Genomic DNA, 24410 nt, shown 5'->3' with positions numbered 1-24410 from the left:
AGGCGGCTTAGCAACTGATTCAGGCATTCAACGCCACAAACTCAGTTGACGATAAAGTAATTGTCATTCCATATATACAAATCCTGAGGTATGTGCTAAGGTCGAGTATTTCTCGAGGGGAAAATCTTTGCCAGTGGCTCGAAAAGACGGAACTCCCTTGCTGCCCAGATGAACCAAAATATGAACATGGCGACGACCACGCATCCACCGACAACTGATGCCAGCATGGCCTTTGTCGTAGACTTAAACACATTGTACAGAATGGCGATTGCGAAGTATATCATCCTAATTGAGAATAAAGGTGACCATTAGCCCGGTGATGGTGTAGTAATCCACCTACCCCCACATAAGCATTGCGTAGGGAAGACTGTGAACCGTGGCAAGGGCTCTCACTCCGAAAAATGTCCCCGTCATATGAGACAGAAATTCTGTCTGACGGAATTAGTTAGGATGGAGGAGGTAGACACTAGGACCAGAACTTGCTGCTTTGTCCGCTGACTCAAAACCATATCTTTGGTTCTGTCGCACCAGCAGGACTGAGAGAATCAAGGAGCCAGTGATGAAGATGATGGAGAGATAGGTGACGATAATCCCGATCGACTGCGACTGGCCAATATTCACATTCGGCACTGCAAGAAAACTTACGTCTACTGCTAACATGACAGTGGACTGGAAACAATGGGGTTACGAAGGAGGACGCTGACATCATAATACGTACATAGATTGTGATCCCAGTCCATTCTGTCATGAGGTTTTTGTTGAAGTCTTTCCACCGCGGCGTATTGATGCATTCATCTACCCACACTTTTCGAAGTTCTTCCAAGTGTGATTGTGGTGCCCAAAAAAGCATGACGTCGAGAGCGAAAGAAGCACTACTGGTCAGTGGATGAGGGTTTTCATCGTCCTTGTACACCGATTTATCAGCTTCAAGACGAGCGCAGGGTAGACCGCAGAAGTTAAAGAACTTGGCTCTATCTTCAGCATGAATTAGCCACACGCTAAGATATCGAATGAAGAATATACAGAAGTAGTGCATGAATCTCGCTGTTGACGAAATGGTGAGTCTTAGACTGTTCTGTGAATATAGGTTTACTTACCAATAATACAAGTGGAATGTGGGTCATCGTCATCGTCTAGAGCATTCTCTGGAGATATATGATAGCACTTCAGACTGTTACAGATGAAACCCGTTCGAAGGGGGCGGCCACACCTTTAAGATGGTTTATCAACTCCAAGATTCTGGAGAGTTCATCTCCATCAAAAGGCGACGAGGACATATCCGAAGTGATGATCTCTGAATCGCGCATTCAAACAGAATCAGACAATTGATTCCAGGCGATAAGTACCTGCACTTGCATGCATGACAAGCCCCCTCAGTTCCTTGATGATCTTCTCTCTATCCATGCGGTGCTTCGGGTAAGATTCGCAATGCGTCCTGCTCGTTCCATGTCATACAGTCATAGATTCTGAAATCACATGAGCATCAAAATAGATCTCGCAGGAAGTAGTCAAAAACTCGTACAAAAATGAGCATGACAAACCAGTATTCAGACTCCAGGGAATATCCTAGTTGTTAGGTCATATCAGCAGCATCGTCACTAGTCCCGCATAACGCACGAATATGGCTCGGATCGATGACGCCTTGGATCCCACTAAAGATGTCCTCCGTCGCTTGATCGCGATCGTGCAGCCAAAATAGTATTCGATCTGTGTGGTCGACGAAATAATAATAACAAGACACTTGAGCATCTTCTTCATTTTGCGCTAGTTGCACGACGAGGTCAATGTCATCAGCTCTGAGATTCACTGATTGTGTTTGTGCTAGTTCATATAATGCATCCACATATTTGTCGAGAAATCCGAACATGTTGCTATCCACGGTCGCTTCTGTGAACACTCTCTGCAGAATACGTGGAAAGTGCATATAAACTTCATGATCGAATGCTTACCTTGTGGTCGTTGTATAAATATAGTACACCTTCCGGGTGCACACATAACTCCCAATCACCGCTCAGCCATGGACATGATCTGAACAGTTCGTTATCCGCATTCACCCCCTGGCTGTGCACTCACTCGTTTGGGAACCGTCTCGTGAGCGCTTGGATTCCATAGCACCTTTGAGCTGTGTCTCTAGAGGCCGCCTCCTCAAGATTGATACATTGTTTAGATAGATTGCATTCACGTACACGAAAGGACGATTCTCGTATCGTGAAATGTCATTCGCAGCGAATGGCACAAGCTTGATATCGGTGTTTGGAACGCTGGAAGGGTTGGCGTTAGGAACTTGTGGAGGCAAAACCGGTTGAAGGGGAATAGATTGCTGGGGAATGCATGGTACAGGCATGGAGATTGTTGGCATCGAAGACAACAACACATCTTGCGTGCTGCTTGCTGCACTAGCTGAAGTTATTTGCTGGTTGTGAAGTGGTAGTAGTAATTTGACGGGGGGACATCGCACACCAGAAGTACTGGGCGGTACAGTGCAACAGTCTGCAGGAGAAAGTGTCGTCGAGTCATTATTGCCAGTGTGCCTTGGGAAACCATGAATCTTCAATTTGGCCACAAAGTGTCGAAAGCAAGTCACGAGGATGCGCAACCTTTGGGCAGATCGAGTTATGAGTGCTGCTAACACTTGGCACAGACTTTTCAAGAGCCTTAGAATCAGCCTCTTGGTCAACATGTTTGGTCGCCTAACGTTCCGAGTCAATGACGGTCTGTTCAAGTTGAGCGGCAGTGGGCACGTAAAGTCGGGGACAGGGCCGCGGCAACTCCGATTCAGAGTCTAACCAAATAACTTCATGGTTTTAGCGCGCATCCATCGTTGCTCGCTAAGTCGTTCAACAGTTGACTCTTGATGTCGATCTATTGGCACCACTCACACCTGCCATTAAGTAGCAAGCATCTAAGAGACTATGGACTGCCTCAGGCTAATACACAAACACGATCTTTCGAAGTATGTAATGAAGAACTAGTACACTTATGACGTAATAACGAAGCAGTAGAGAAAGAACATGATCAACTCAATGCTCGTGTTTTCCACCAACTTCACAACGCAATTACAGAAGTAGTGTTTTCTTTGTGGAAGGTCGCCCAGGACGAGAAAACCCATTTTTAATCAGAGCATTATTCCTTTGCGATACGTGCGCAGGTTAAAATTGTGCCGATCGTCGGGAGTTGCGCACTTTGCGCGACTGTTTACGGGCCTGCATCGTCGAAGTTCAACATTGCTGCTCCGAATCAACAACCTCGAAAGTCACTAGTACTGTAGAGATACACTCTGTTTATTGAAGTTTGCGTTGACAAACGAAACATAAGCGCTTGCTTTTGGAATGAATGTAATTAGAATCTCTGTGCAACGACCGGAAGTTGCGAGGACGGCTCCTTATTGTATAAGATTGCAGCGACTTTTTGTCAGACGACGCATATCGCTGCACTAAGTGTTCCATATAAATTATGCATTGGGTACTCTGGATCGGACAGCACAGACTCATGCAAACTTGTACGGTTCAGTCACTTGGTCCCAAAGCTTCTTGGTGTCTACCACAGCACGCAACCTCGAAGCAAGTAAGAATGCCCCACTCAATTTCCTACAGAACCAACGATGAGAAAAAAGAGCACAAAGAAGCACGCAAAAAATTGAAGATAAAAACCCAGCTTTTGTTCGAAGGGAAATCTATCCCAAGACTCACCGATTCAGACTGTAGGTTTCCCTTGGTGGGGGCGTCAACCTATGCTTAAGCATCACGGGTATGAAATCACGTATTTGAGCTGTGATGTCCGCCCACGGTGTCCCAGATCCAAATGCGAAGGGCTGCGAGGTCGTGGGTTTGAAGGGGGTAGCTAGGAGGACCATGGAGCTGACGTGCGCATTGAGCATGACCTGTGAACGTGTTCTGTGAATACATGCGCGGGACAGTGATGAGGAGATAGCACTTCATTTTCCTCTCCAGTGAGATATCCAAGTTTCTGACTCCATTCTGCGCATGTGATACGGTCCTCAGATGCAGCGGCTTGAAGAAGGCGCAGCCAGCTGTCCATGAATTCTTTCGTGTACTCGCGCGTTGCGCCAAAATCGACCAAGGACAGCTGCCATGATAGTCAGCGAGTTCGTCCAGGCAACTCAAGAAGTAGAAAATATGAAGTGTCAACATGAGACACACCTGTTGTGCCCTTGAGTCCCACAGGAAATTTGTGAAGTTAGGGTCCGTCTGCATGAGTCTGAACTGGAAGAGCTCCCGCAAGCAGAGCTCGATGATTCGCGATGCAATCTACCATGAATTTCAAGAAATGCATAATCTATGGTGGATGATAGGAGAAGCGCGCACCTCGTTTCGCTCTTCTTGTGGTAAACCTCCGACTATAGCATCTCCAATGCTGACGCCTTCTACATGCTCCATTACAAGAACACGCTCTGTGCTACCTGGCCACACCCACGGGACCCTGAATCGTGCATCTGCACCAAGACAATCTGGGCTCCTATACCGCTCGAGGAAACTTGCCTCCCGCGAGTAGTCGCATTCGTCAGCAAGCTCGTCTTTCATTACCTTTGTATTGAGATAGAATGTAGTGAATTATCCGGAGAGCAGGAAATGAAGCAAGATCGAGAATAAAAAGTCAGATATTCAGCACTAAGCATGAGGAAAATATAGAAGACACACTTGAATCGTACGATCCAGGAATAACCCCCGTGGAAGCAAGCTTCCAGCGGTAAGAATCATCTTAACATAGCCAAGGTCGTTCGCAATTGAGTTAGCAATGTTCGGGAACTGGATCTTTACAGCGACATGTTGGCCATCGTCGCTAGATGGACTCTGACTTTGAGCAAGGACAGCGTGGTGCACCTGGCCGATGCTTGCAGCTGCGAACGGTATACGATCGAACGATGTAAAATTATCGGCCCATGATTCCCCTAGGGACGTGCACATCACTTGTTGCATCTGCCAGTCCGGCATATAGTGAGCGCTGTCTTGAACGCGACGGAATATTTTGTCGACTTCTGGGGGCAGGAGGTGGGTGTCTAGCGCCAAGATTAGTAGTGGACAAAATGATAAGAGATGGCCAATGAATGGGCACCTTGGATGCTCATGAACTGGCCGAGCTTTAGTGCGGCACCACGCATCTGAGAGAGCTTAGATACCAAACGAGTTATGTTTGCTTCAGTTAGCATGACTGGTTGTGTGTCGTTTGCATGGGATGTAGTAGAGCGACGTAAGAGCTCGGAAGCAGCGCCGTACGAGAGTGATGCTGCAAGGCCTGTGACTACAAGTGAGCAAAAGGTGCACGAAAGGACAGTAAAGAAAGACGTACCGCCATAATGAAATAAGCGACCAAGTCTGGATGAAGGGACCTTGGATGATTGGAGGTTGCGTGATTGTATAGGAGGGGAGTCTATGGGTGCAGATAGATCTTTGTCTGGATGCTATGGGGTGGCAACACATGGAAATGAGCAAGAGGTGGACATAAGTAACGAGTAAACTGGCAGGGAGGAAAGGACTAGAGACACACCTCTAAATCTAGGGGCACAGGACTTTCTATTTCGCGACGTAGACTTTCAAAAACAAATCTCGTGGGTATGGAGGGAGAACCAGAGTCAAATGTGACTTCGGAAGAAGACGCGATTTTCAAGGAACCCTCCACCTCAAGTGGAATAGAGGTGACCGCAAGACTGGGATCGCTAGGTAGTTGAGGTTTGAAGGTAGGCTCAGCGGAGAGAGATATATAGGTAGTGCGCGAAAACTGCTCAGACTGGATGTCCTCTTCAAACCGAGGTGGTAATGGTGTCGCTTTCTCTTGCCGTTCCTCGGGATGGGACAGGTGAGTATTGTTAATCGGAGGGTTGGTAGAAAACGCGTGATTTGTGCGCGGTTTTGGAGAGTCGTGGTCAGCTTGAGCATCACCTGAAAGCTGTGACGTTAGCTGATGCTCCTCGGTCTTGCTCTTGCGCAAAGAGAACTCCGGAGATACAACGGGTCTGACAGGAAAAACCTGGGAGGCTCTTATCTGTGCTGCACGAACAGCAATATCTGTAACTGAGTGGAGAACGCAAAGCCATCCAAACGCAGGCCCAGGTGGCATCCACGACTAAAGTTCTGCTTCAAAAAACCAATTTAAAAGGCACTGCACCGTTGTAACTTGGACAATGGAGACTGAGTGAAATTTGCACAGCCACAGTAGTCCGTTTCAGACCTTGCATTAACAAGTCGAGCGTCAAACGCCTATCCTTGTATCACAACTACAGGTCGGAGCCATGCAGAATCAGATCCACAGTCCCAACCTGGCTCGATATGTGATACAGAGGTAATTAAATGTCATCCAGGTAATATGCCACCACTACATTTTACCTTGGTTTGTTATAGCTCCGACGTCATTTCTGACTTGCGAATCAACGTCTTTGAGGAGGGTCACGACAATGTCATGTGGTACAAGGTGCGATACCATAGCGGTTTCTTTCTTCGCCCGCTCACTTAAATGAAGGAAAGGTTCCTAGGGGACGATGAGATCATTGAGCATGTCGTGGTGCGTTTTCATCTTCCATGCATTATACCAATTCACACAAGTTTCCTCCGAAGCACAACCAAACATCGACGATATGCTGGACAATCCACAAGCCAAAGCGCGGGTGGTATATCCGCATCCGTGCACCATCATTTCCCCCGGGCGTCTCCATATCCCTCCTTCCTATTCCCCGCACGTCCCCTAATCATACAGACGCCGCCGCACTGTCCTTATCATGTCTTACGAACACCACCTCTACTGTGGTACACTCACCCAGTACCTCGAAGATGTCCATAGATAGCACATCGACAGTGCACTCTTATCCTCCAACACCGCCCCCGGCCTCCATCATGATCACCCCGCCTACACCAAAAAGCATCAGTGCACGGTTGGAGGAAATATCCCCGTCCCCCATTTCAGTACAGAAACGCGCCTCTTGTTCTGAGGCAACACAATTCTTGTTGGCACCGCATTCTACACCACACATCCCGGGGCCGCAACCAGACGAGCAGACATCATTTCTAACACGTGCGCTGTCGATGTTCAAAAACAACAGGCCTTCGCACTCTGCCTCATTTACGATCACGCCACTCAACCGGCCTAGTCCCCAACCGCCTGGTTCAGGACATCGGATATCACAGATTATTCCAATCACCCCGACGCCATTGTTAACCTTCCATGATCGCACACCGTTACTCACCTTGGCGTCGGTGACGGGTCTTCTCGAGATCAACAGAGCAGAGGAACGTATATTGGGAATTGATACGAGCTTTTGGATCGCTGTTGCCTTGGCGTATTGGGAGTTTTTGGAAGATAGAGAGGTGAGTATCTTGCCGACTGCTAAAGCACCTGGCGCCGTCCACCTATCACTGTCTCTTCGGCAGTTCATTTTTCTACACCGATTCTTTGAATATTCTCGCTGACACATTCCTTGTATAGAGCTACCTGGCTGCAGTCAGTGATTAAACTCAGTCTCATATACCCGTACCCTGCTGTTCACTTGCTGTTAACGTGCTATATTGTATTGAGTGATGCTGATCTGAATTTTCCCCCTCCCCACCTGTGCCGGTTCGCAGGTTCGCGTGCCATCTATAGAAGGTCCGACTTTCCCGGTCATTGCATCATGTTGTTTGCTTCTCATATTTTGCCCCTAAAATCTGCAATGTCTCGTCCACAAAGACGGGTATTCTACCCCACCCATGTAGAATATACGACGCCAGTCAATGTCGGGCACTACACCCAGTGTGAATCTGTCTTGTTGTCAGGCTCGATGCCATATTATCTGTCTTCAATTTGTGAGTGGATCCACACTAGTAGCAGGAAGTGGCTCTGCTGCGAAAGAACATACTCAGGTTATAGAACGCTCTACCGAAAGTATTGCTCTCCCAAAATGCTCCTGTCTGCACTCAAGTACTTGGGTCGCAGAATCTTTCTCGTGTTCATTGTTGACGCTATGATGCAGCTAGAATTTTATAAACATTCGTCACGAGTTTCAACGGCAAGTTTTGAGCTGCAGAAATGAATAGGTAGCGTACATTGCAGACAGAGGTGACGAGTAATATCGTACAAGACGGCTCGAAATACATTAGAGAGAGTAGGTAAAGCATATCAAGGTCATCGAGAGATGGAAAGGCATGCGACTTGTGAAGGATGGGAAGATCTAATGATGACCGTCTGTGTATTCAGGAGAGAGACAGCCAAGAAAGAGCCAGAAGCGAGTCCAGAGTCCAGCCTGTCTTATCGTTGCATCTGGGCGCGGGGTCGTTGAGGTCGTGACTAAGCCAGTAACATCGCCAACGGGAGGTGTGGTGGATGAACCAGAGATGGCAGTCTGTGGTTGCGAAGATGACTGGGTCACATTGGGCTTTGGAGGCCGTGAGTTACCTGCAGTAGGGATCTTCGGAGGAAATAGTTTTTTCCGTTTCTCCCTCGCGCAAGCATTTCTCTGAATGAGATTAACTGGAGTAGGACGATTAAGGAAGAGAAGGCACATACACGTTTGCCCTTCGCATATGGGACCTCGACAACTGCGGGACTGGGTCCTTGAAACCCAATGCCTTCACCTCTTTGTCTGCGCCGTTTCAAAATGTTTCGAGCCCAGTCGAGAGGAGAGGACTGTGATGTAGCCTGAGCACTAGAGGGACTGCTGTTGCGGTGGAATAGACGGCTGAGAAGCGTGCTGCCTGGTGATGCTGAGGAGTGGGAGCGGCTTCGTGCAGAGGACTGAGAACATGCCAGAGGTCAGGAAAACAAAATCGAATTGATAGTGATGACATACATGGGAACGATTTGGTGGGACTCCATCGAAAAAACCTTGAGGTACCTGATAAGCAGGCGGACGTCGTTGAACCGGAGGTTGTGTAGCACTAGTCTAGAGTATATATGTTGAGAACAACAAGATCTTTTGATGAAAGTGACACGTACATGGAGTGGCGACTTCTTGGCCTGGCAGAGCGCATTCAGTTGTGAGAATATACAATGGGCATTCATATCGACTCACCTTTGGATCCAAAAGAAGGTCGTCGAGGCCGGTTTCTTTAACAATCGCAGCAACATCCCATGTGTACGCGTTTTTGTCGTGGCAGCCAGTGGCTAGTAGTTTTCCATCTTCCGAAAACGATACGGAGTTAAGCCAGTCTGCATGCTGTAGGGGCGGACCGATGAGTTGTCCATTGTCGAGGTCCCACAATAGCACTGTATTTGTAATGTCTAATGCATATGATGTGCTTGCGAGGATGCGGTCATTTGGTGATATTGCAATGGCCCAGATATTGTCGGTGTGCGCTTCCAGTAGTGCGGTTTGCTTCCATGTTTTGGTATTCCATGTCCTAATCGAGTGATCGGATGACCCGGAGATAAGAGTTTTTCCGTCCTCGGTCCAAGCCAGGCAAGCAACCTGTAAGTGGTCAAGACTGTCGTCCCTTAACCGTTACGCCAAAAGGCAGTGATAAACAAAGCACGCTTTGTTTATCGCGGACAGTATTTATGCTTACACAACCATCCATTTGTGTCCTTTGAGAGTTGCGACAAGCTCGCCTGTCTTTGTGTCCCAGATTTTGATGGAGCACTCGATGGGTTCGTCAGTCCAGGGCCCATCACGTCCACCAGTCGCAATCATGGACATGTCTGGTGAATAGATAACTGCCCACACAATGGTGTGCCCAGTCTCGATTGGCTCGAGGATTGTCTCTCCGCTTTCGACGTCCCATTGCCTTGCGGTCCCATCGTCAGATCCGCTTAATACTCTTCGACCATCTCGACTCCAGCAGACAGACGCCACTGACTGTATATGCCCCATCCATTTAGCGATGACTTTGCATGTGTCGATATCCCACAACCTCACTGCACCATCGAAACTCCCGCTAACCACTTTCTTCCCGTCCGGAGACAACGCTATACAGTACACTTCACTTTCTCCATCTCTCCACTCCTCACCTATCTGTTTCCCGCTCTTCAAGTTCCATACCCGCAGCGAGCCGTCTGCTGAACAAGTGATGATTCGCTGTCCACCTGGCAGGTGTATGACGCCTCGCACCGCTTCGGTGTGTCCTTTGAATTCCTGGCGGGGTGTCGTTGCCGATGTCTCTTTCGCTTTAGCGGTGGGTGAAGCCATACTCCAGAATTTCAACAATGGAGTGCAGCGCCATCTCAGCTTTCATCTGTCAGATTTCAAAATTATCACTTACGAGGAGGTCTCTAAGCAGCGATGGGCAGGCAGCAGGGAATGATGGCTTTGGTGGGAAAGTCACAGTTGAATCCACTGCTTCCTAGTACGTTGTTGTACATGCTGTACCCTCGTGTTCGCTTCACAGCTTATACATATTAGCATTAGCTGTGCATCTGAAGCGCCTAAGTATCATATGATCACATTTAGGAAAGCGTCAGTTCATGATTATCTGGTTCTCAACAACTATGGAAGGCGAGAAGCCGTTCACTATGGAAACCAGGACAGCTAAGCTCGATCCCGGAATAATTTCGAGATGTGCGTCCCGTCTTTCCGATGATCGAACCTCATGTGTGCCATGGTTGCTTACGATGAAATATAACTATTTCCCAATATCGATATTGTGATTGATGTGCGACCTGACAAATGGCATGACACAGACCTGAAGAAACTAGGGATATGGCAACTCCTGCACAACCTCCTCCTAGGTACAAGCGACACACTCAAAATGCAAACCCTGTTGATAATCATTCCCCTCCTCCTAACCTCAGGTTGACCCATAATCAAACATAAGCCACCCCACCTCAGAAAACGCACCAGCCCCAACTTTTCATGGCAATTCCCATGCTTCGATGCTCTGATCCGTGATTCATCTCCATCTCTGCTCTCACGCTCGCTGCGATTCAGGAGGAGGGAGAGCAGCAGCATTCTTTGCTCGATGCGTTGATATCAGCATTGATCGAACCTGTCCTGTTCGATGTTGGATACGGGATGGAGATAAGGATGTCAAATAACATTGTTAGGTGAGTTCGATCCCAATCTTAATTCCACTTTCTCCTCTTGTATGACGTTTGGTTATTGATGTTGGGACGGAACTACATAGGATTTTGTATACGTTCGACGAACTGCAACGGCACGTTTTTAGCTGTGCAGAAATACAATCTTTGGGAGGATCTTCGGAGGGATTATTACGATGCAAGGAGAAGGCAACTTGAATTTTGGATTGACGAGTGGGGAGTGGAACTTCGGAGTTTAGTGGGGCTGTAAGGTCGAGGTACGATGCAGTTCATGTGATACTTGAGGTAGGATGAAATGTCATTCTTTTGATTTGTTTCAATACCACAGCACAACGCTAATGTTAACGAAGTCTGGTGTGTTGGATGTTTTTTTATCTCGCTCAAGTTGCAGGTCATTCGAAGTACATGCTCTGATCCGAGTCTTTCCCCGCATGCATCGACACGGTATCATCTTCGGTATCCACGACGACTGGTATCGATGCTGCTTGCTATTCAGGAGGATACCATAGTCATTGTTTAGGATTGACTTGATGGGGGATATCACCAGGCAAGTCTTGTTTCGGCTCACCATACATTAATATCAATCTGTCGTTCCTTCCGCCGTGATCTCCTTACCACTTACGTCTGAGATCTGAGGGGTGGAGAGTGTCGCTCGTCAAGCAGCATAAAGAAAACGCCCCCTTCTAAGCGACGGATGCAGCACTTGGTACTAGATACACTGTTTGCAAACTGAGCTCGCCTGTTGCTGGATGCTGGATAGTGAACGGAAACAGGTGAAAAGGGACTAGTCGCTGTAAGGCTGTGAGAGAGTTTGATATAGATGATGGATGATGAGATCTAGGGCGTGCGAGCTGATTCACTTATGAATGCTTTTATGTCTAAACGAGTGAGGACAAAGGCTCCTCGAGCCCACACTTGGGTGAAATGATAGTCTCCGACTTGCGTCGCACAAACTTTCCTTCCACGATTTTCAAGGCATGCTTGCCAGTTAAGGTGCTCGAGAAGGGCTATACAACGATATGTGAGTAACATCGACAAGTCAGGTATTACATAAAACAACTCAAAACACCAGATACAACTGTACATGCTACGCAAAAGTCTTGAAATCACAACAAACTATACGTCAGATTCAATGCGAGCCCTGGTGGCGCTCCACGATGGTATGCGATGCGACTTGATCTGTTTTGTGATCCAAGAGAGCAGGTCAGAAATGTGCACATCGTTGGAAGCCAGTACCGGCCATGTCGCCAGAATTAAAATAGCGACCCAAATGGGAGATACGATCGAGATGGTGACGATGTTAGAAGTGAAAATCATGATGGACAATGCTGCAGCAAAGAATGCCATTCTATTGAATAATGAGCCACTGCCGCCCCATGGTGTTTAACAGGACACGCACCCCCAAATCAGAAGAGCAAATGGCAGACATAGCATGAGGGCAAGGCCTTCGAGGCCGAGCACAGAACCCGATATCCTTTCCATAAACGAGGCCTAAACGTAAAGAATGCAGACCAAACAATCAAAAAGAGAACTTACCACGCTTTTAGCGGAGTCCCGCCGGTTGTCATTGACTTGTCCGGCTAAGACTAGTGAAACCACTAACGACCCCATGGCACAGAGGGTAGACATATAAGAGACAAGAATCGCAGCCTTTTGAGTCCCGACAGATGGTACCGCGAGAAAGCTGATATCCACAGCAAGCATCACAGTAGACTGAGATGGACATCGATTGCGTTGCCAATATGGAGCAGAAGTACAACTCACGAATATTGTGTATCCATTCCATTCATTATTGAGTCTGTTGATAAAATTCTTCCACCGCGGTTGAACGACGGTAGAATCGACCCATATCTTTTTGATGACCTTGTTATAAGCATTAGGGGATCCAAACAGTATGAAATTCATAACACGAAGAAGGGTATTGTTCGATCGGGTGTTGGTATCTCCGTACAGAGACTGGTCTGCGTTAAGCCGGGCGCCCGGTTGTCCACAGAAATTCACAAATTTGACGTTGCCTATGAAAGTAATCAGGAGGCGTGATGCACTTCCAATCGACCAGAGCTCACAAAATTCTTCCATAAATCGAGCTAAAAGTACAAAAAAAATCAGGTAAACAACTGGCCTTCCATGCTCAGGCTTACCGACAATCCACACAGAATGCTCATGTGGATGCTCATGCTCAATGCCAGCACTGCCTAAGAACTAATCAACAACGACTATCTATATCAGTGAATGATTTACCCATGAGAGGATCCATAAGGCTAAGCATACTTGCAACCTCTTCTGAAGAAAAAGGCGCTAAGGACGTGTCAGAAGTGATATTGTCTGTTACGAACTTTTCAGTATAGCGTGAAACATTTATGAATCTTTACCCACCTGCCTGGGTATACATAACAATTTCTCTGAGTCTCACGACAACATCTTTTGGAAGGAAGCGTTTGTTTGGATATAGTTCGACGTGTAGCCTGTCAAAATCATCATGGATAACCACACGAGGTCAAGATAGGCTGTCACACAAGTTTCAGCACATAGACTTCGGTCAAGGTGAGGAATAGGCATACTCCTGAGGCCGTACGAACCAGTACTGTGATTCTAATGCATATCCTGGGAGTGGCGCAATGAAAGAAGCTCGAAGGGGGGATACTTCCCATAAAGAACTCACTGATATGATCAGCGCACTTTACGCCTCGGACATAACCAATGAGATCACTGGACTCGTGGGCTTCGAACCAGAAAATGATGCGTCTGTTGTGATCGGCAAAGTAATAGCCCCATTCTTCATGATTCCCTTTCATGAACTCCAATACTAACTCGACGGATGGATCGAGGTCGATGCCTGCGTTTTCCACTTCTTTGTACGCCTTGTCAACAGCCTTACCTATGTTGTCCACCATTCCAGGGGCTCGAATATCAGCATCAGTAAAAACTCTCTGGTGGGAAATGAGTCAAAGTCAGACAGAAATGATCGTAAACATACTTTATGTGAGCAATAGAAAAACAAAGCACCTTCTGGGTGTGTAAGGGGTTCCCATCCAGACACCAGGGCGAGCTCCCTGCCAGTCTGTTTCAATCTTATTATTCACTCTCTCGCCAACATACTTACTCTGAACAGTCTAAAGGGCCTTTCGGAACTTCATACAAGGCATAATCACCCTGACTGTAGCTACGGATTAGAAAGGCAAAGTGCTCGGCAAATGTGATGTACATACAATTCAATCCTATCGTATCGTTTGATTTGCCCGGGTATCGCGGGAATTAAAGCGATATTATCAAAAGATTGTACTGGCACCACGGGCACAGCAATACTCGTGGCGGTGGAGGGCTCGGGCATAGAAATTATCCATGGCGCACAAGAATCCAGAGGAGACTGGATATTAGAAGCCACGCCATTCCGCCCGTCGCTTTGCCGAGGTGAGAGTTCAAACAATGGTACTGCGAGCGTTACAGAGGTAGATTTCTCTTGATTGACGGCGGCCGGTTGAGAACTCCACGCCAGACCTGGTTCTCGAAAGATTCTCTCTTTTCCGTCAATGATGGATTGACAGTGTCGAAACGCCCGCCGGAGGACAGAGAGGATACTTGTGTATGATCGAAATGCGATGGTCCTGATGATGAGCCTCAACCATGAGATAAACGTCCGAATGTAGCCTCTAGATATAATCATATTGAGAAAAGTGGAGTTAAGTACAAGCTAGAGAATCGTCTGCTAAGCGCGCCTGTACAGCAATCACGTGAGCGTCATTCACGCGCTGGACTGACATCACTCGAGGAACGTGCTTCCACATCATGTAACAAGTTTCGAAGTTTCAAAATAACTTGTCAAACAATTCCATCGGGTAGTAGTAATACATCAAAGAGGAGCCCGTAGCTCTGGTATAATATAAATATCAGGAAGGGTGAATGCCAATGGATCAGAAGACACCTTGCAGGTGACAATATTCATCATCAACAGCAACATTTCTTGAGAGTGGACATACAACATAGTCAGATCACCATATGTGGTCGATCTCAGAGAAACGAAGCGCGGAATTCGAAATTTGGCATTTGTTTCGCCTATAAGTAATAGCCGGTTTGCTACATGCGCACCATGACCAAACCATTGAATCACGAGTTTTAATATGAATTATGTATTGCCTACTAATGTGCATACTAATATCTGCTTTGAATAACGGACTTTACAAACAACAACACGCTTTCAACGAGACAGTTCCAGCAAGTACTCGAAGCTTTCGCGCGCCTTGATCTTGTCTCGCAAGGCACCATTGACCAAACATCCGAAGTTATTTCAACCCAAGACTCTCATATCTTTGCTTAGTACAAGAAGGCATCGGCTTCTAACACATTCAGAAATTGTGCTAGTGCACTGCGGAAAAATTCAGTGGCCATGCCAGGCCTTTTTGAGTCTCTGAGATGGTTTGTAGCAGGAGGTCGTTGACCGTCGCCATTATGACACGGAGTATTTTCAGCAAGGAAATATTTGCCCTCCTTGCCGAGGCTACGAGGGTCTGCTGTCCATGCTAAAGATTTCGACAGCAGACCATCATGCTGCAGTGGTGGTGGAGGATAATATGAAGCGAATGGTATCATTTGGAGGATTCAATTTCAATTTAGTGCTGCAGCGCCAAGCGAGAAAGATACGGTATAGCACTCTATGCAGTGCGCGAACGAAAGTTTACGTGTGATTGATAGTCGACGGTAACCATGTAGCACTACATGGCTGGTCCCGAGCCTACATTCAAAATGCATGGTCTTATCCTCTCACACATGGCACACTTCCAGGTTCAGATGATGAAGCCACAAGTGAGAGATCGGGACGAGAAACCGGTAGTTCAAGCAAGCGTTCTGTGGTTACAAAGAAGAGAATCGTTAATGCCTGCAGGCAGGTTATGATTCGATGGTCGTGACCAATGGAACACGCTCCAGCAGGTTCTGCTGAAATTTGTGCTATCTGACAGCAAACACAATTCTACCAAAACGATCAGAATCAAGCCCGTTGGTAATATATGCATGATATAAAAACTGGCCGTTGTCCTATAGTATTCCCCCATCCTCAGTGTTATCATTCGAGAGCCCCCTCAGAAGATTCCATATCATCTCGTACAGAAAATGCGTTTATCCCTCCCCGCTGTTGTTGTTGCTTTGACAGCATCTATCTTGGTCAGTGCATGTTCGAAGCAGTATGAATCCTGCAATTGGAACACCGATTGTTGTCCTTCCTACTTTTGTTCCTATAATATCGTGAGCATGAGCAGGCCGTTGTACAACCAGAACTCAACCACAATGACCCACCCAGTGCCAGTGATACACCTGCCAGCCTTCGTAGTCGATTGGAAATTGAGCCGGCAACTCGAGCGGCACGGATAGTGAGTCATGTCTCTGTTTTCGCATCATATCATGGTTGAACCACCTAGTTCGGAGTCAATCAGTATAGTTAAATGTTCATACTGTCCGAGCAATGTAAATGTTTGAATTTATCTCGATCGTGCCTAGTAGTCTTGCTCGTGCCAGTCCACTGAGTTGTACGACTAGTAATAAGGAACGCACTGCACAGTCACCTCAAACGAAAGCGGAATTCCCTTGTTTTCAATACTAGGCGCCGTCGCCGGCGATGGTTTGTTTGTAGGGCAGGTCGTCATAGACAACTGAGTGAGAACTGTGAACAGAGAATGAGGAAAATGCCGTTATTTGTAACGGTGGACGATCCGCAGAATTATCGGTTTGGCCCATCTGACCTGCAAGCAAGGTGACTTTTCGGGAGTTTCCCATTGCAAAGGATGTTTTCCCTGAAAGCGAACTCACACATGGTACTTGCTTGGTACTTGCTGCAACAATTCTTCTCCCTAGACTAGGGTTAGGGTCGGAGTACAAATTTGTCATCACTGCTCCTTCTTTTCGAACCATTCTCAGCCTCTCAGGTCAGCCACATTCCATCTGAATTCTATTCAACAACACCTTATTACTTTGCCATGGTGCGTATGTTGAACGTGCTGCTTGATGCAGCTGTAATGTTTATTCTATTGGTTTACAGTCCCTAACACCCGCGGCCATGCGCCGTTTGATGCGCGAGATCACCGAGTTGAAGAACAATCCTCCGGAGGGCATTCGCGTCGTCACGAGTGAGGAGAATATGCTAGACCTCACAGGAATTGTCGAGGGACCAGGTGAGTCATTGCATACTGAAATACGCGTCCATAAATCAAGTCATCTTATACCACAGAACAAACACCGTACGCAGGCGGGTATTTCAGGGTGCGGTTCCAATTTACACACGAATTCCCCACTGCACCCCCCAAATGTACGCGTCATTATTAGTTGTCTGATTACATTTATCAAATACCATCGGCATAGGCTGGTTTGCAACCAAGATTTTCCACCCAAACGTCTCTTCCGCGGGAGAGATTTGTGTGAACACGTTGAAGAAGGACTGGCAACCGTCATATGGCATCGGTCACATTCTCGTGACAATCAAATGCCTCCTTATTTATCCAAATCCCGAGAGTGCCCTCGACGAGGAAGCAGGGAAGCTCCTCTTAGAGGACTACGACGCGTACTGTTCCCGCGCGAAGCTTATAACAAGTGTTCATGCCACTCCTCGCATACGACCTCCCGAATTTCAGACGTCATCCACTGAGGAAGAGGGAGAATCATCCACGATATCGATACCGGTTTCGATTCCAACACCAGCTGTGGTGCCGCCGCCACCACATATTACGCTACCTGTCCCAACATCTGCATCATCGCCTCGCAAACCCTCTCCTACGCCACCGTCGCAACCTCTCCAATCATCACAAGCGAACACATTGCCCTCATCAATCTCTACGAGTACTGTGTCTAGCAAAGACGGCAAGGAGCGCTTATCTCCGCTTGGGACTGCAAATTCCAATGTTGCGGGCCCAGCTGCTGCCGCCACAACCAAAGCTGTCAAGCGATCCGCAACCTCAGCCAGCTCCGGGACAGAGAAACGTAAGAAAGCGTTGAAGCGTCTATAAGAGCGCGCTTTGTACATACATCATGATCTAGGACATTGGTGCAATAGGGGGACCATCTTGTGCACATAGTAGTTACTAGTTCTGTTCTTTGTTTCCTGTCGATATGGCTGTCGTATTTGTTTTCTCAATAACATAATGACTAATACACAAGCTTGATATTATAAGCAAAACATTATAGCTAGCTACCGCCAGCTGAGGGTACGGCTCACTGTCACGTGTAACGGTGCGCGTCGCGTGACAAAGTGACAAAGTTATTTTCTATTTGAGCCAAATTTGAGCTCAGTACATGAAAATTCGTTGTACTCCTTCATTCTCTGTCATGTTCTCCAAAGCCCTTTTAGCTCAGTCAAGGATGTTCTCTGTATCTCTCGGGGCCCGTGCGTCACATTCGTCGCTAGCTCTGTTACGCCACGCCAGCTCTGGAAAAGTGTCGATGCCATTGCAATGGCAGCGGGCATTGTCAACGTCGTTAGCGCTGCGTGATGAAGAGTCACGGTTTGGCGACCAAAACTCGAAGTCAAGGGGCTTTCGGAGAAGCGTTCCGCCTTCGGGAACACTTTACATAGGAAACCTTCCATACTCTATCACTGAAGAAGAACTGCGACAGTCTTTTTCGGAGTTCGGGGAGATCGTGCGCGTATCTTTGGGTGTGTTTTCCATGCTACACTGAAGTGTTTACGAAGTGCTGACTAGGCATGTGTTGTAGGCACCACACCAGAAGGAACCAGCCGTGGGTTTGGACACGTTCAATTTACCAATGTGGACGATGCTTGCAAGGTCGTCAAGGCGGATGAAGAGGACCCAATATATATCATGAACCGCGACATCCACCTTGACCATGCTGCAGTCCAGAAGGAGCCTGTGCGCGAACCTTACCACACGCTGTACATTCGTCCGTTTGGTGGGGTGGAGGACGACTTGCGCGAGATATTCAGCAACTTTCAACATTCCATTGCGGGTGTGAGATTACGTGCGTGCGCTTTGACTTATTGAACTGCAATGTGTCTGACTCTGGGCTCGGGTCTAGTGAGGGACAAAATCACCGGCGAATCAAAGGGAAGCGGATTTGTGGAATTTGAGAATGCCGAGACCGCTACAGAGGCGCTCGAGGCTATAAAAGATCCAAAGGACCCTTTGACGGGTAGGCAGATGGTCATCAAATATGCAAGGCCTTCTCGTCTCGGTGCTGCTTCTGACCTCAGGAGTAACCCGGAGGGACAAAAGCGGAGATTCAACCAGAGGGAGAAAGGTCCTCATCGCAAAAACTCATACGGTGGTGACTGGAAAGGTTCCCAGCGCACGGAGGAGTATCGTGATTCATAATGGAGTGGTGATCATCTAGGCTTATTATAACTATATTGTGGTGCCCCTTTCATGCATGCTTGTTGTTCGCGCGTATTATCAGCTCATCATTAATCCCATCTCATGGCGTTATTCCTGACTGCCTTCACTTCGTTCGCTCTCTCGCGACTTCGACATCTCAAATCTTGTCCCTTTTTCATTCTGCACGCCCGCCTCTGTTATAGACACCACCTGTAAGTGCACTCTTCTCAGGTATGGTCGACAAATTCTAACTCATGTAGAAATGAACCAGCACACCAACAGCACCGCAAAACGCATTGAACGCTACAGAATAGATGATGAACGTTGAACACGTGCCAGGCTTTGAGCAATGCGATTTATATTGCGCTTCCAGTTAAGGAACAACGTGCATATTGTTGGTGGCGCGTCACTAATATTCGCCGACGCACATGAACGACGAGAGCGAGGAGCTTGGGTATGTGATGTTCAGACTTGCAGTGTCAATTCCATCAAGGACCGGATATTTGAACTGAAAGATAAATGGTTGAGATCGACCTCTTCAGGTATCTGCGGGTAAAGCAAGGTTCATACTCATAGCCAGCTTGCCAGCTGGGGCTGTCGATGTTGCACTAGGAAAACTAGCAGGTACGCAGGTTCAAGAGTCCAAACCATTTCAAACTTCAGAAAGGATATCGCCGTCGACCAGGATCTTCCGAATCATCCATAATCGGCAAGAACCTTAGGCTGAGGAGGATCTGGAAGGTATGGCCTGCTCAGCGATAGCAAATTTGCAGACGCTCCGAATAAGGCGCGTCAAACGTAGTGTCAAATAGATTTTTAGCCCATTGGATGATCACGCTGTCTCCCACCATAGCTGGTTCGGGGTGCTTTCCACAGGCTCGTTTCAGTACTTCACTCCCAGGAAGGTCTCAAGCGTCAACGAAAGTTGAGCTGAAGCAGATGTGGTGTTTCTCAGCGACCTCTTGGCTCCCATAGCGCAACTGGCTCTGCATACCTGCTCTGATCAAACAACCTACGGCACTCATTAGGTCATTATCATCGGACCGTTTTTGCGACTTCTCTAGCCTACGGTGCATCGTATTTCCTCACGCTTACAAGGTAGATACTAAGCCCTCCCTTATTTCACACATGACCATGTTTTGATGCTTCTACTCGTCCTTTAGAATCGATTCATATCTCGATCCAAGAATTTGGATGCGAGGTGCCGTGGATATAGTGTCGGTTGTGAACTCATCTCACTCTTTCGGCGACCTTGTGCTGCGTGATGAATTGACTGCTTATCTATATGTGATCATCGCATATCACCCTTGGATATCGGGCAGGATGACATCATAGATTTTACCGTGTGTCTAATTCTATCGTTTCATTCTGTCAAAGCCCTCATGATTGACTGCGTCGGAATACACAGATGCAAACGTCGGATGATCGTGTGTCCAACCTTGACCGGCTGGCAGCTTTATTATATCCCCCCATAGGCAGCGAATCCTCGAACTATCTAAAACGTGGAAAGCGAATAAATCGTTTGCGTACACTTTATACATCCACACACGAGGTACGTTCTACTAAGGATACACCAGTCATCCAGGGACGTCTAATATGATTCCACTTGTGCCATATATATTCCAATCTCCGTAGACAAATGTGGCAAGCGATTCGTGCAAGCAGGACGATGAATTTGAACGTCAACAAACCTGCACGAAAAAAAAGACGCAGAGTCAGTCGCGTAATAACAATTGAAGCAGCGTATATAAAAGCGATAGATTTTACTGTAGCACCGGGATTGTACATGACAGCGGTCACGAGCGCCAGCATGAGGATTTTGAACAGGGCCATGAGATATTGGGGCGAATTGAAGAACAGCGCCCATTTAAATACTTGGCCGAGCTTGTGCAATATGATATGATTGAGTACTGGCCGGAACAGCATGATGAAGCAGCATAGGCGAAAGAGGATGAAGATAAGGGGTCTCAACACATGGCTGAGTTTTGTGAGTTTCAGCGGCGAGAGCAACGATGGCACGAATTTTGAGATGTTTGAGCAGAGTAAATTGGGACTTTCTAGATTCAACGGCAGTGTTTGTTTAAGAGGTCTGAGGAGAGTATCCGTCTTCATGACGAGCCCAAGCATGATGGTAACGGTTACGGTGAGAGTGAAATTTTATATAGGGGTCAATTGACAAAAAGAAATATGCAATCACATGACTTCACTAGGTAATACTACTAGTCCCACTTCACATTCATGATTCCATTCCTGCCCGATGACACGACGACTTAGACTGGTGACACGGACACCAGATAAGACATACTTTGATCATATTACTTAGTGATCACACGAACCGACACGAAGCTTGACTATTTAACTCACTAGTCTGGAATGTTATATGTACGTTATTTGCATTCACCGATTCCTCTAATTCAGGCGTTGTGTGGAGATGCGGTGTGAGCAGTGTAGTAACTGCATCGAAAAGGTGATTTTTCTTGCCACAAAACATAACTTATATTGCTCGTACACAACACCACATGGTAACTAGACGAAGCTATTGGACAACGCAAGAATGGAGGGCACTATATATCAGCTATGTGCAATGCTAGTCATGCATTGTCATCACAACTGCAATATATGACGTAGATCGAGGAAAAAGAAGTGGAGGATAACAGCCCGCTTAAGCAGCTAGTGGTCTACGCATTCCACGACGGCGGGCCGCGAGAATGCTACGGATGAGCGCAGCTAGTAATGCGAAAGTTACAAGAGCCCTAGCGAGAATATGAACAAGGAAGCCATGGTTATATATCAGAGAAACATACTCAGTGACCCAAGCAAAGCCTTCTAGCGCGTTAAGTTGAACAGGATATACGAAATTGCCCTGGGTCCTAAGAAGATAGGAGGTGAGCGGTAAGTAGTAAGAAGATGACACCAACTTGCGATCCAGCTCTCCACTGAGAGCTGTAGTCATACTTGTAGCGCCGGCGGTCCAGAAGAGCCATGTTAAAAACAGGCTACAACGAATTTATCAGCAAGTCCGACCGTCCATGCCAAAGGAAGTTTACGTACACGCTACCCAAAACACTGCCTGGAAGACAAAAGGATAAAATCATGTAGAGACTGGAGAATACGATCGTCCATGCTGAAGTAAACAATAGAAAACGAGTGCGGTCTCGTTCAGCTAGACTGAAGTAGTTATGGTAGGCAGTAAAACGCGATGTGAGCCAGGCTGAGATTGAAAGCTGCCACAGGAGGTCATTATATCACTTATGTTGAAAATAGAACGGGCACATACCACGATGATACTGCAGAAAATAATTAACGAAGAGACAACTAAAGTCCAGGGTGTCCGCCAATGATGGTGCAGAGAATCAAGATGTCCCATTCGCCTGTGGGTATCTAAAGCCATTGTGCAAGGTAAAGAATTCAGCTGAGGGGGGCAGGGATTAGTATTGATGACGAGGTATTGAGGTCGAGGATTGCGAAGGTATTGAGGTCGAGGATTGCGAAGGTTTTGCAACTGGGATCGCAATTGCGACATCTATGTGTATTCAAGTTAAGTTCAACATAAACGCCATTGAACCAAACGATCACCTCTCTACGAAGAAATCATTTAGAAAATATTCATTGCTTATGAGGAGCAGCTCACAGGGCACGTTCAGTCTCTATTTCCTCGATCTTAGCAAGGAGACTGTCTTCCACAGCACGAGATGTTCTGGAGCCTTGGTCTGTGGTCAGTGTGCTGTTGCGAAGCTGGTCGCGAAGATGACGACATTCTGCTTTATCACGCTCGCTCTCACGTTGAAGAGCTTTATATCGCTGGAGGGAGTCTAAGGCAGCTCGAAGTGGTATATGCTAAAAATGCCGCATATGAGAAATTTGATGAGAATTGGGTAAGGTACTGACAGCAAGCATAGGTATACATCGCGTTTGTGATGCGCCTGCAGAATGAAAAGAGACTCACAGAATTTGGGTCACCCGGTTGAGACTGTAGCCATTCCTGTACTTCGGAGACTACTTCAGCGGCATCGACTTCGGGGACACCTTCGCCTGAGACTAGAGATATCCGACGAAGAAGAAAATCAGCACGATCGTGAACAACACCCTGTTCGGCATTGTTTCGTTCAGTATTATCATCAGTGAACCGGCAAAGAAAGTAGAAGGCCATATATCACGATATATAGTACACAGTCACAATAATTAACATAATTGTGTTATCGAGGATCACATTATCATATTTGCCCTTGTACAGGAAAGGAGTTTGCTTGATTTCGCGATAAAACTTTAAGATCAGGAAACTGTCCCAACATTGCTCAAACTAAAAATTGAGGGGAAGGCGGAACAAGAGCTAATGGTTGACCTACATGAATCAAAACTGTCACATCACTGGTAAGGTTCGCAATATCCAAGCTAAGACTGAATGCCCACATTTTTCAAGAGCACGAGGATGTGTTAACCTCAGCAGGGGACATGCATGCACATCCGGAGTTAAAACTCGATATGTTTTGTTGACAAGCCAATTTCCCGTCACCTCCATGACAATTTTCCATGTAATTGAAAGCCCATATCTTCCCGACTACGAGGATATACTCACCCAAGCGTGCGACACAAAATATTACATCGTACTGTGACTTTGAACACTATTTTTTTTATATGTCTAATGTTTGTAATGCTATGCATCAATTTGGAATGCGTGTGAAAATGCTATACCTTTGCCCACTAGCCAGGTTATGTTCAACAAGTGGGCGACAATCAATTTGTATCATGGCTCGAGTCGCAAGGCAACTTTCTTTGGATAGCTAATGGTTGGCAGTAGTATACCAGTTGCGAATCTGTGCGAATATGCTTCACCTTTGCATAGCAGCTGGGATTTGTTCATGAAGCAGGCGAGAATAAATTTGTGGCTGGCTACGAATCTTCGCGCAACGTTTTGTGAGTTTGTAACAACTGCCAGTTGTATTCATTCGCGACAATTCAATGAGCATCCCATCTATTGCGCCACGTAGCAGCGCAATTTAACATAGTACATCAGGAAATTCTCACATTTGCTTTATGTACTTAAATGACTTGATAAGCACAAATAAGTAGGAACGATGGATAAGTAAACATTGACTTATTCAGACCAGTCGATCTCTTATTTTCGTCTTAATTTCACTTATC

At 46.9% G+C, this 24410-nt stretch overlaps 9 protein-coding genes across 9 annotated transcripts; 4 read left to right on the top strand and 5 right to left on the bottom strand.

Moving 5' to 3' along the window:
* Position 1: 1 nt before the first annotated feature.
* Positions 2–2762, bottom strand: HD556DRAFT_1387483 (uncharacterized protein). Its single transcript, XM_041303455.1, has 12 exons — positions 2187–2762; positions 2074–2130; positions 1950–2028; positions 1618–1900; positions 1542–1566; positions 1347–1435; positions 1211–1294; positions 1098–1145; positions 1024–1044; positions 719–975; positions 484–669; positions 2–432 (listed from the first exon to the last, which is right to left on the bottom strand). Exons 1-12 carry the CDS (start codon positions 2678–2680, stop codon positions 337–339), a joined length of 1719 nt encoding a protein of 572 aa, XP_041158005.1. The 5' UTR covers positions 2681–2762; the 3' UTR covers positions 2–336.
* Positions 2763–3345: 583 nt separating this feature from the next.
* On the bottom strand, positions 3346–6181 carry HD556DRAFT_1387476 (ABC1 family-domain-containing protein). The gene is made up of 9 exons (XM_041303454.1): positions 5506–6181; positions 5308–5419; positions 5074–5253; positions 4659–5017; positions 4326–4544; positions 4161–4268; positions 3934–4086; positions 3690–3880; positions 3346–3587 (listed from the first exon to the last, which is right to left on the bottom strand). Exons 1-9 carry the CDS (start codon positions 6073–6075, stop codon positions 3488–3490), a joined length of 1992 nt encoding a protein of 663 aa, XP_041158004.1. The 5' UTR covers positions 6076–6181; the 3' UTR covers positions 3346–3487.
* HD556DRAFT_664015 (uncharacterized protein) lies at positions 6171–7518 on the top strand. Its single transcript, XM_041311246.1, has 3 exons — positions 6171–6426; positions 6475–6516; positions 6570–7518. Exons 1-3 carry the CDS (start codon positions 6322–6324, stop codon positions 7416–7418), a joined length of 996 nt encoding a protein of 331 aa, XP_041158003.1. The 5' UTR covers positions 6171–6321; the 3' UTR covers positions 7419–7518.
* A 1734-nt stretch (positions 7519–9252) lies between these two features.
* Positions 9253–9646, top strand: HD556DRAFT_1387459 (uncharacterized protein; the record flags this gene model as incomplete). The annotated part of the gene is made up of 3 exons (XM_041303453.1): positions 9253–9331; positions 9356–9393; positions 9517–9646. Coding segments are annotated over 3 exons (233 nt in total), but the record flags the coding sequence as incomplete, so codon positions are not given.
* A 2125-nt stretch (positions 9647–11771) lies between these two features.
* HD556DRAFT_1387433 (uncharacterized protein) lies at positions 11772–14634 on the bottom strand. The gene is made up of 13 exons (XM_041303452.1): positions 14166–14634; positions 14060–14113; positions 13934–14009; positions 13619–13886; positions 13536–13560; positions 13333–13421; positions 13198–13281; positions 13098–13151; positions 13023–13043; positions 12721–12971; positions 12493–12669; positions 12356–12447; positions 11772–12304 (listed from the first exon to the last, which is right to left on the bottom strand). Exons 1-13 carry the CDS (start codon positions 14618–14620, stop codon positions 12073–12075), a joined length of 1878 nt encoding a protein of 625 aa, XP_041158001.1. The 5' UTR covers positions 14621–14634; the 3' UTR covers positions 11772–12072.
* Positions 14635–16829: 2195 nt separating this feature from the next.
* On the top strand, positions 16830–18111 carry HD556DRAFT_1387424 (ubiquitin-conjugating enzyme/RWD-like protein). The gene is made up of 4 exons (XM_041303451.1): positions 16830–16925; positions 16985–17117; positions 17174–17251; positions 17305–18111. The coding sequence occupies exons 1-4, from the start codon at positions 16923–16925 to the stop codon at positions 17943–17945; spliced, it is 855 nt and encodes a 284-aa protein (XP_041158000.1). The 5' UTR covers positions 16830–16922; the 3' UTR covers positions 17946–18111.
* A 153-nt stretch (positions 18112–18264) lies between these two features.
* On the top strand, positions 18265–19268 carry HD556DRAFT_1445608 (uncharacterized protein; the record flags this gene model as incomplete). The annotated part of the gene is made up of 3 exons (XM_041306967.1): positions 18265–18592; positions 18652–18915; positions 18973–19268. 3 exons carry the CDS (start codon positions 18265–18267, stop codon positions 19266–19268), a joined length of 888 nt encoding a protein of 295 aa, XP_041157999.1.
* A 1163-nt stretch (positions 19269–20431) lies between these two features.
* On the bottom strand, positions 20432–21412 carry HD556DRAFT_1387418 (uncharacterized protein). The gene is made up of 2 exons (XM_041303450.1): positions 20677–21412; positions 20432–20611 (listed from the first exon to the last, which is right to left on the bottom strand). The coding sequence occupies exon 1, from the start codon at positions 21393–21395 to the stop codon at positions 20802–20804; it is 594 nt and encodes a 197-aa protein (XP_041157998.1). The 5' UTR covers positions 21396–21412; the 3' UTR covers positions 20432–20611; positions 20677–20801.
* A 432-nt stretch (positions 21413–21844) lies between these two features.
* On the bottom strand, positions 21845–23265 carry HD556DRAFT_663806 (uncharacterized protein). Its single transcript, XM_041311245.1, has 6 exons — positions 23215–23265; positions 22546–23105; positions 22320–22492; positions 22187–22264; positions 22073–22138; positions 21845–22021 (listed from the first exon to the last, which is right to left on the bottom strand). The coding sequence occupies exons 2-6, from the start codon at positions 22789–22791 to the stop codon at positions 21931–21933; spliced, it is 654 nt and encodes a 217-aa protein (XP_041157997.1). The 5' UTR covers positions 22792–23105; positions 23215–23265; the 3' UTR covers positions 21845–21930.
* Between the last annotated feature and the right edge of the window lie 1145 nt (positions 23266–24410).

Source organism: Suillus plorans (assembly GCF_016647745.1).
Source record: "Suillus plorans strain S12 chromosome Unknown HD556scaffold_45, whole genome shotgun sequence".
Classification (NCBI taxonomy): domain Eukaryota; kingdom Fungi; phylum Basidiomycota; class Agaricomycetes; order Boletales; family Suillaceae; genus Suillus; species Suillus plorans.
This window is presented reverse-complemented; position numbering and strand designations above follow the sequence as displayed.